The sequence below is a fragment of the Passer domesticus genome, chromosome 6 (assembly GCF_036417665.1).
Source record: "Passer domesticus isolate bPasDom1 chromosome 6, bPasDom1.hap1, whole genome shotgun sequence".
Lineage (NCBI taxonomy): Eukaryota > Metazoa > Chordata > Aves > Passeriformes > Passeridae > Passer > Passer domesticus.
Genome location: NC_087479.1, coordinates 58,117,684 through 58,128,747, shown reverse-complemented (window position 1 = coordinate 58,128,747; position 11,064 = coordinate 58,117,684). Strand labels below are relative to the sequence as shown.

The window sequence follows — 11,064 nt, the reverse complement described above, 5'->3', positions numbered from 1 at the left end:
AAACAAAATATGTTTATAGTTATTTATACAGCTAGACTGAATTTTAAAACTCATTCTAGCTGTGCCTTGAGGCCAAAATAATTGAATATTTAATTGTTATAAATGCCTGAGCCAAGTATGACCCTGAAATTACTTTCTTACAAGACTATGGTTTGAATGCTCATGAGCACTCACTTTTCAAGTACACAATTGCTTTTAATTATCTTTGAATAGTTGGAATAATACAGCTCACAGCCTTTTTCAAAGATATCCAAGTTTATTACTGGAAAAAAAAAGTAATAATCAAATGTGCATGATACAGCAAGTAGTTGCATTTTATATGTAAACCTTGATAAAGTAAACAGCATCCCAAAGACAAATTTATGCCAAAAGTGTCTTACAACAGTGAATCAGATTTACAATGTTTTCCTCAGTGAATTCTTTTACTTCCGGGGTACATAGCTGCTTGTAAAAGCAATCTTAAAACACAAAATAAACCGAAAGCTGACATGCTGGAGGAACTTTTTTACAGCTTTTGCACAGAAAAGTAGATTTCTCCAAAAACGCTCTCTGATACTGTAAACTTGTTTTAAATATTACTTACAAAGTGTAGATTTATGAGTAGAAAAAATAGCTGAAATTTTGTTCTTGCTGCTTACTTAGAAACCAAGTTGTATTTAAACATTACATAAATTTCAAATATATACACATTTTAAGAAATCTCTTATGCTCATGATATTGCAAGTTAGCCAGGACTATCAGAGTAAAAAAAGGACTGAACTATTTTATTCAGTTAGATTTTACATGAGATTATTTCAAATAACTGAAATTTCAGTGATACTACTCTAGGTAAAAATTAGAGTCAACGGTTTGGAAGATTTTTTCAATACGCAACTCCAAGTCATTTAAATAGAATAGAATTTAAATAAAATGTGATCTGATTTTTTTTCATTATTAACAGAAAAATCATCGTGTTCTCAGTGGTTAAAATCTCCTTAGCTTTAGACTCCTTTGGGTTTAATCCTAATTTCTCACCCTGTTGCATCCTTACAAGTAGCTCAAGTCAGTAAGAATGCAAACTCCAGACAGCAGCTAGCACTACAGAGGTTGTATCAAGAAGACAGAATGAGCCAACAGAACCCACACACAGTCATTTTGAGTGCAGTGAACAGGGAATACACCATTACATTTCAAGACCACATCCCAGTCCTGGATTTAAAAAGTTCCTGTACACCATAGAACAGTGCAGTGATTTCCCTACTGTGCCTTGTTGTGCCATTAGAACTTTGTGCTGTTGTGGTAACATTGTGCTATTATGGTTATGCCAAGCTTGTGACAATCCAAATTTCTAGTAAATGTGTTTGCAATGGCAATATCAGATAAAAATTGTCAAAACGAATCCATCGTAGAAAATTTAGAATTATACAACTGTGCAGGGAATTTAGGATGTATGTGCATGTGTAGGAAGGGACGTTAGGAGAAAATACTGTGGTGCTTGAGGAAGTGACTTAAAGGACAGGAACAGCACGGGTAGAGGTGCCCCATACTGCCTCACATTGCTTCCTTCCACCAAGACATACTGATTTGTAAAAAGCACCAGACAGACTGCTATTTGTGCATTTTCTGCTTTGGCATCTCAGTCAGGGACATCCAAGAACAGCCTGTAAAAAAAATCTGCTGTTACAGAATTGCCCTGGAAACAGACGGGACTGTTACCCAGAAGGCAGTGTGCAATAAAACACTGAGGATAAGTAAAGAATGAGCCAAAGGAGAGAAAAAAGAAAAGATTGGGAGGCCTGTCCCCATGCTTCATCCTCAAACCCTTATCTTTCAGAACCTGTTGCAATTCTGGAGCAAAACTTTCTGGAGTGAACAGGAGCCCTTTGCTGCCTTCTGGTCATTCTCACCTCCACATGCTGGTTGCTTAATTTGACCTCAGAAGAATGTGTGTTTTGCAAGCACGAGGTTGAGTATGAAAGGACTCCGGGAATTTTTTAAGCTACCATATTTTCTGTTACAGGAATATAGGTCAGAATTCACTTAAACACTTCCAAAAAGTGTCACTGTATGCATGTTAGTCAGACAAAGTATGTACTGGAACCAAGTGACAGGTCTGCCTAGAAGTGGAATTCTATTTGAATACCAGAATCAGTCTTAACATCAAATAATTATTACAACATGCTGCCCTTATATTTGTTTCAAACTTTGCCCCCAAACATGCAACATCAGCACTTTATGAGGATTCCAAAAAAATATAATGCTTCTGGAAGTACTACTGCATTATAAGTGATTACTGATAGCACTAATTTTTTCTCTGTCCATTTTCTTAATAGAAACTAAATAGAAAATGTGGGGTTTTTTTATTTTCCATCAACATTATCACATTCATAAGTAGCTGTCTGCATAAAATTAGGTTTTTTTGATAAGGCTATTGCCCAGTAGATATTAAAAACCTAGTTTATAATAGTTTGAATGAAAATTGGTGACATTTACAGGCTAACTATGCTAATTTGACTCCAAAAAACTGTGACATAATGCAAAAGTTTGCTAAGTCCCACAAGGCCATGTAGGACTTGGCAGGTAACTCCAATGGATTCCATGGCTCCAGAAATTCTCTCTGGCAACATTCCCAGTTGGAGTCTGCAGTGGAGGAAGCCGCAGCAAGGATGTGCATTACACACATGATTAGACTGATCATCTTAATGGCACATTAAGAATAAAACATCACCAAAATTCTGGCCTTTCCCCATATTAATACTTGCCCTGAAGCTGTTTCCCAAGGTATTTTTCCTTCTGTAGAACTTTTTATGACAGGAACTTCTGGAAATGCATTAATTTTTCCATTAAGGTATTTATCTACTAACCTATATTGACCAGTCTGTCTAGATATTTTCCTTCTGAGCTTTCCACAAATGAGGACACAATTGAACCTAATTGTGCCTCAGAAGACAATTTATGACAAGTTGTTGTTGGAAAAGGGCACAGCTGGTGTGTATTTCACACTAATGAAGATATGTACTTCCAAAGAAACACCTAACAAAAAACAAAAGCTCACTTATCATCCATCATCACTATTGAAATTTTAGCCCTGTCACCATTTTCTCTATAAATCCTTTAATGAAAAGGATTAGGAAAAAATTGAAACAATAACGTTGGAAACCATCATCAAAATTACCAGGTCCAATTTTGACCAAATATCACCATGACAAATCACCACACTAAGTGCCATGTGAAGTCATTTCTTGAAGGCTTCCAAGGATGGTGACCCCACCACCTCCCAGGACAGCCCTTTCCAATGCCTTCAATGAAAAAAATTCTTCCTGATGCCCAACCTGAACCTCACTGTGTGCAGCCTGAGGTTATGTTCCTTTGTCTTGTCCCTAGGTGCCTGGTAGAAGAGGCTGACTCCCACCTTGCTGCAGTCTCTTTCCAGGTAGCCGTGGAGAGTGGTAAGACTCCTCTGAACCTCCTCATTGAACTGAACAACCACAGCTCCTTCAGCCACTCCTCCTATGACTTAATCTCTCCAGATGCCTCACCAGCTTGACTGCCCTTCTCTGGACATGTTCCAGCACCTCAGTGTCTGTCTGGAACTGAGGGGCCCAGAGCTGGACACAGGTCTCAATGCATGGCCTCAGCAGTGCCAGGTGCAGGGGGACAACCAGTGCCCTGCTCCTGCTGCCCACACTGTTTGTGACACAGGCCAGGACGCCCTCGGCCTTGGTGCCCACCTGGGCACAGCTGGCTCATGTTCAGCTGCTGCTCCAGCACCCCCAGGCCCTTTTCCACTCTGCCCCAGCCTGCAGCACTGCAATGGGCTCTTGTGGTCCAGGGACAAGACCTGGCACTTGGCCACACCGAGCACTCCACCAGCCTGGGGCCATGGATCCAGCCGGTCCAGGTCCCTCTGCAGAGCAACTGTCCCACCCAGCTCAGGATTGTCTGCAAACTCACTGAGGATGCCCTTGATCCCCTTGTCCAGATCACTGATAAAGACACTAAACAGAACTGGCCCCAAAAGAAGTGGTTCACTTGGACAGCCACTCCTGACCAGCTGCTAGCTGGATAAACAGCGTTCACTGCCACCCTCTGGGCATGGCCATATCCAGCTTTAACCCAGCTAAGAGTGCACCTGCTGCCACCTTCTCCAGGACAATGCCATGGGTGACAGTTTCCAAGGCTTTACTGAACTCATTGTGACATTTGCCTTGTTTCCAAATGTCCAAAGAAGGATGCTCAATCAGTGTGCTGTGGGAGCCTGAGCTCAACATTCAGGCAAGCCTTAGCACTCAGTTGTGAATACTCCTAATGCCTCCCTCTTTGCAGAGACAAAGTTGGGGGAACCTCTCATTAGGATGGCCAATAAAACAGAATTTTTATCTTCCTTTTTTTATTCACCAAAATTCAGATCTCACACATTAGGCACAAATTTAGAATAAGAAGTTGTAAGAAATGAGGTGTATATCACATATCTGCACTTTGTGCCATTTCTGAAATGGAAATTTCTTTTGTCTGAATCAAGATGCAGAATTTGGTTAAGCATAATTAACACATTTTGAACAAATACTTCATATATAAAAAATCCAGTTGCTCATGCAGTCTCTCTAAGGGCGCATGCATAGAGCAAACTTTTCATAGATTAGATCTGCAATGATCTAAAGCATTTTTGCACAAACTGAGGTTCTAAAGCTTTGTCAAACTTCACAAATGCAGCCTGCATGCATAGTCTAGTCATACTAGTCATTTGTTTGAAAAGACAATATTTAGAATATTAAAAGATCATTCATCATTCAAAAAATACATTATTCCTGAGGACAGTGTGTGCCTTATTCTTTAGGAAAATAACGTGCAATCAATGAAAACAGCATACTGAGCAAAGTCTAGCAAAAAGGTTTCTCAGCTTAAGCAAATGGCTAGACAGTGGCTAGACCTGTTGATGTCCTCCAAAAGTAAAGGACACACAGCGTGTTTCTCCAAAATTCTTGTGCTTTCCCAGTGCATAAAATACATCATGTCAGATCTACATACTTGCCTTTCATATACTCCTATATCCCAGTGTCAAAAAAATTTCATCATATGTATATAATAAAACCTTTTTGTATTTGAGATTTACGTAATGTGGCTTTTAAATTTCAATTGGAATTTGCCTAGGTATGTACTGACATGTGCCAATATGAATAGCAGAAACAAGAAAGTATGTTTCTGATTTTTGCCTGATTTCACCTTGTATCTTTCTAACTTGGGCCAGCCAAGACATTTTGCTTTTAGAGTAAAGATTAAAAAGAGCTCATTTGTGACCTTCTGAGGCATTCAAATATTATCACAAGGTGGCACACAAATAAAAACTGTGACACACAGTTACTGCTGTCAAACAGTGCTTGACAGTACATTGAATGAGACAGAGACAATAAATTAAATCAAACCTTGTGATTCTATTAGCACTGAAGAGAGTGCAGTAATTTTTTTCTGATAATGACTCCTGAGGAACTTAATGCACAACCCAGAAGATGAAGGAACAAAACAGCCTTTCGAAAACATGGCAAGCTGAGTTCCATCCACCCTTTATCACATAACAAATGGGTAAGGTACCTGATTGGGCCAGATCTTCAACTTTCTTTCCTCCTTTCATGCAGTACTATAGATACTCCTACAAGTGCCTTGTCTGGTAACAGAGCTGAAATTAACCAAGAAAGCTCATGAATGTGGTGAAACAACTGAAGAACTTAAAAGTCTGATGTTAGGCTCTCTGGATACAACAGATCTTATTTACCTACTTTGATGGGCTCTTGACTCTTGAAATTAACTTCAGTTAAATAAAATTACTGTGCTAAAAATGCAAGTGAAAACTTGAATCACACTTTTTAATTGCATAGGATAATGTAAATAGCAAAAATTCAGGTCTTCCCCTATTTGTCAGCAGTGATTTTGCTGCAGCTTTATTCCTAAAAATAATGTCAAAACTTGTAGACTTTGTAAGTACTGTGCTTTGCTGACTCTTGGTTTTTTAGATTTTCTCATCCAATACAGAGAAGCATTATTTAAAACTGAACAAGAGAAACAGAACAACTGCAACTCTGTTTATCCATTTCCTTCCCTGCAAGGTATCCCTTCAAATTTTTGTAAACATTAAGCGCCTTTCCTGTATTATGAAATGTTAGTAACAGATGATTTCATCACCAAAATGTGACTATTAACCACAAGCAACACTGCAGTATGCTGTTTGCACATAAAAACTGAAATTTGATTCTTCAATGAACATCTACTTTTTTAGTGATTTTATCCAAAAAATCCTTCCCAAAGTGTAAGGAGGCATACTAATAATAACAATAGTAAATACCGTGTGTATGCATTTATATACAATCTGTATACATACTTGCCTGTATCTAGCTCCAGTGTTATGACATATTTAGGCCAATAAAAGAAGTGTACATTACTGCAACGTTTACTATTACAACAAGAAGAACATTGTTACAAATTGTTCTTCTTCTCTTTCCCTGAACAAGCAAGCCACAATGTTCTACTGTATGTCTCATATATATCAGCAGAAGCTTGCATACTATAAAGATATAATTATTTTGAACAGAAAGTCATTTGCACTGCGTGGGAGTATTTCAAGTCAACACTCTGTGAAGTCATGGAGTAACTGCCCAGGAAGATCAAGAGGAATAGTAACACAGATAGCATGAAAATGACAGTTCTTTCATCTTTGAAGCATGTGGAGATGGCCTTCCACACACAAAAGTGCAAGGACAACTCAACAGCTGTGTAATTTTCAAACAGAAAATTACCTTCTCCTGATGTTGCTGTTTTCTTTCTGAATTTAAACTTTTGGTTTTCAATTAGATGGATAAATTAATGACACTGATGTGCAAATCTTAAACTGCATAGTATATATTTAGCAGCCACAGACCCCATTTTTAGGGTAGGACCACATCCACAATCTCAACAAGAGACTAGGACAAACCTGACAAAACAGTAAGCCTGAAAGATCAAGTCTTGGACACAAAGGCAACAACTGCTCTTTTCTTTAGAGGCATTACAAATGGAGCTGAGCAATCAGAAGCTGTAGAAGTAGTGAATGTCACATAAGTTGGTTTTAGTCATGCCCTTACTCTATAGGTTCACAGGTAATTTTCTGTTTTCATCATGCTGATAGTATCTTCATAAACAGCATGAATATCCATTGCCTTTTTTAAAAACAGCGTCCAGATTTTTACTCTCTCTGAACATTTCTGAATGCCAGTTGTCATTGGAGCTCATCACAGACCAGTTACAGGTAAGGCTTTTCATTGACATCACTGGAAACATGTATTTCTCTGTGCCCACCAAAGTATGCAACTGTACTGCCTAGCAAGAACACACATTCACCACCACCAGATCTCACGCTGATGCCAGACGGACTTCATTTTGCAACTTCACTCTCCAATTTCAAACAGTGTTTTTGTTGTATCATGGTAGTGACTAAGGCCATTCGTGGTGATACTGTTTTCCATTCTTTTTCCTTTCTCTTTGCAAATGTTCCAGTTCAGCCTCATACATCATTTCCTGGACTAAGTATTTCTCTCTTCTCATTCTGTCACACAAGTCTTTGGGTATGTCTGGAATTAGGTAGGCAATGAAAGACTTTATTCCAAAAACAAGGTGCTGAAAAGAAAAACAAAAATAATTGCTTAATGTGAGTATTCCTTAATAAGTATTCCTTTATAGGACTACACTTTAGAGCTTAAAAGTCTGTGGCAAAACTGGAACTGAGATTCAATTTGTGACTGAAAGGCTTTGGTTTTTGGTAATAAAAACATTCCTATGGGAGCAAATAAGTGATCTAAAAGAAATGGAAAAATGCTGCAGTTTTCTAAAAAGGAAAACAAAGGGTAGAGTTAGTGACTTAAATGAAGATGTGACTACAGGATATGCTATGTTTGATCAACAAATGCCAACTCTACCTACAAGCAGTCTTTGTTCAGGGCTTATCAAGAAAATAGGTAATCAGAGTCCTGGGTAGCATGCAGTACATACTTCAATCTTAGGATGTATGTTTCTATTTTTACATTAGCCTAGAATCATCTATCATTCTCCTGACACATCTTCTACCTTGCAATAACTGTGCCTAATACACACAAAACTTGCACTTCTTTTTCAATAAAATAGGAAAGATTGGGCAGGGAACCAACGTGATGTATAAGATGACTGTTAAGGAAATATGATTTTAGCGGAGTTCTACAGCAAGTGCATGCTCTGTCAATTCTGTTTGAAGTAGCTGATAGTCAACAGTTTAGGGAAGACAATTTTTTTTCCTCTGTCTTGACTGTAATGAACAAACAATTGATTAAAATGACAATTTACTTATAGGATGACTATAACTCAACTCAGAAAAGGTGGAAAGGGATTGCTCCCTTCCACAACTAACCTCAAACACTATGATGAAGGCCAGCCGTGCTGCCAGGACATGCCAAAACTGCAAAGTGAATTCATATGGAGTCGAACTCCACGGTGGGGCTCTGTAGTCTCTGTACCTGCAGAGCAAAGAGAAACCCAGTGAGTTACCCTGTGCTCCCTTGAGCAACTAAAACTTTTGACATGGTCAAGTGGTCTCTAGTTCATCCCAGACCTGGCTTAAAGGAGAGAAACTGAAGTGAAAATAGACTTCAAGAGGAGTTAAACTGAAAAGGAGAGCTGTCCAGAACACAAGCTATTAAATAAAGCTGTTTATGAGACAGTACTTTTTGCTTCCAAAAAAACAGAGCAAATGGTTTCTTTTATTGTTACAAAGCTGGAGTGTTAAGTGTGTTGATTCTAAATTCTTGCTTCTGCTTATAAGCATTTGAGAGTCTCCAGACAAAGTTTGCATAAATGAAATATGATTCTAATTTTAAATAATGCTCACTGCAAAACTAAGTCAGAAAACAGGAGTGCACTCTTGTCCTATTTCATTTTTGTGCTGTATTTCTTATAGTCATCTTGCATAATTGTCATCAATCTCAGCCTGGGTTAGAGAGGTAACAAAAACCTTAATTGTATATTTTAATTTGACTTCAGAAAGCTTAACAAAATTGAAATTAGAATTTTTACCGTTCTTGGCAGCTGGTAAACCTTTAAATAAAATAATTCATAGAAAGAGAAAAGATAATGACTTGCAAGAGTTCTACAAAAACTTCAACACTGATTTCCAATATGTTAGCAGTGTATCCTACCACACTCTCTTTGCACCTGAGGCCTCCATGTTGAACAAACATGAACTCCAATGCTTTTATGGGCAAAAAAGAAATGCCAGCAATTTCAGCGCTTTTAATTTACTGCTTAATTTAATGTCCATGCCTGCATTACAGTGAGCGAGAGCAAGGCTACGTACCGACAGTATCCTGTGTATCCCATCCCAAGTTCACTCAAATCAAATACTGACAAACTGCTGTTGACATATCCTTTTAAGCATCTGAAAGAAAAAGCCACATGGGCAGCACTTTCTTCATAAAGTGGTTATACAATAAACATCCTGTATGCAAACATTTTCTGCTATCAGATACTGTGAACATAATACTTCATTTGCTTATCGGGACAAAAGGAAATCTAAAATTCATGCAGAGAAGTAAAGTTTACTGGGGAAAAAAAAAAGACTAACATCTTTTTCAGCTATAGCACTGTTTAAAAGTCTATTTTCAGCACTTCTTAAAGTTTTGCTTTTTACCTGCTGGGAGATATAAAACAAAAATTGTTGCTACAATGTTTTTGACTGTTTTCTAAAATTACTGGACTTCAAAAGATGGATAGAAAAGCAGAAAGCAGAATAATTTAAGACCCTTGCAGAATTGGCCACCAATAATGCAGCATATACAAAAAAATAACAGGTTTTATGAATTTTCACCAAGAGTAAAACAAACAGTGTATATATACCAACAGTTATATTAAAGGCAAAAATATATTACTATTAATTGCAGAAATCATATAAATATATTGATTTATGACTGTAGGAGTGAATTTTTGCTGTTACTTGAAAACCACAGACATGAAAGATATCCTATCTTCTTTGATCTGCCTTGCAACTTAAGCATATTTGAAAGTCAAAGAAGATAAAAGAACAGATGCATGAGGAATCCTTTTATAATCTGCATCTTCAGGTTTGCTGTAATACCTCAAACCACTAGTGACAAAAGAAGAAATAGAATTACACAGTTCTCTTCTAAATGGGTAGGGTGCATCAAGCACTAACATTTTTCTGACACTGTCTCTTTTCATCCTATCCCACCTCACTATTTTTGCCCTCTCTTTTCCTGTGACAGCCCAGGAAGAGTAAATCACTATTTTTGGGAGCATATATGTGTGTTTGGGAATGTACCGGGAGAAGACAGCATAGACCGACTGCAGAGAAGAGGAAAAGCGTATCTAGAAAAGATCTGAAAACTGATGCAATGTACAGACTTTTTTGTTTGCATTCAGGAGGAAAGAGATGATTTTCCACTTTATATAAAGAGCTACTTTGCAAACTCTTGGGAATGGCTGACTTTTCACATCTGGGATGGTTTGCACAGATGAAAAGAAATGTATCTGACATATGGTATCATAGAAATACAGCAGTAAATTGTGCTTCCACTCAAAAATACATGAATATATAAAGAAAATACTAATTACTTTTCTTGTCTGTACCCTTGATCTGTACAGGGACCATATTTGTAAGCATAGACAAAACGAGGAATGTAATCAGAAGTAATGGCAATAACAAAGGCATTGGTGATGACAGCCAGAACTCCAATTCCTTCCAGAATTCCATACCAAATACCTAGAAACAAGAGAAATGTCAACAAAGTAGTCAGTTTTTTATAGTCATATGAAGTCATATAAAGTCATACTAGTGATAATAAAGTCATCATACAGTTTTCCTTTCTTGTTGAGAATGAGTTGAGACAGAAAAACTAGTCAAGATGAAGCCATGTCCCCACCCCACATTGCAGCCACCACCCATGCCACCCAAATGAAATTTTACAACAGGGCACACCCTGCTGAGAGGATACAGCCAAGTAACAAAGGCATAATGGTAATTTTTTGTTATGAAGGCCAAATAGGAGGTTCTGGAAAAAGTTTTCTTATTTAATT

The 11,064-nt window shown here is 37.7% G+C and overlaps 1 protein-coding gene across 5 annotated transcripts in view; it reads right to left on the bottom strand.

Annotated features, from left to right (window-relative positions):
* Positions 1 to 233: 233 nt before the first annotated feature.
* The window catches only part of ANO3 (anoctamin 3), a 107,103-nt gene continuing 96,272 nt past the window's right edge, over positions 234 to 11,064 (bottom strand). For 4 of the 5 annotated variants that reach the window (XM_064426062.1, XM_064426065.1, XM_064426063.1 and 1 more), the window contains exons 24-27: positions 10,603 to 10,750; positions 9,329 to 9,409; positions 8,387 to 8,492; positions 234 to 7,623 (exon numbers count right to left, since the gene is read on the bottom strand). In XM_064426062.1, the coding sequence (XP_064282132.1) occupies positions 7,441 to 7,623; positions 8,387 to 8,492; positions 9,329 to 9,409; positions 10,603 to 10,750 (518 nt within the window). In that variant the 3' untranslated portion in view covers positions 234 to 7,440. The remainder of the gene's footprint in view (positions 7,624 to 8,386; positions 8,493 to 9,328; positions 9,410 to 10,602; positions 10,751 to 11,064) is intronic. The other variant, XR_010365251.1, reaches the window with a different exon arrangement.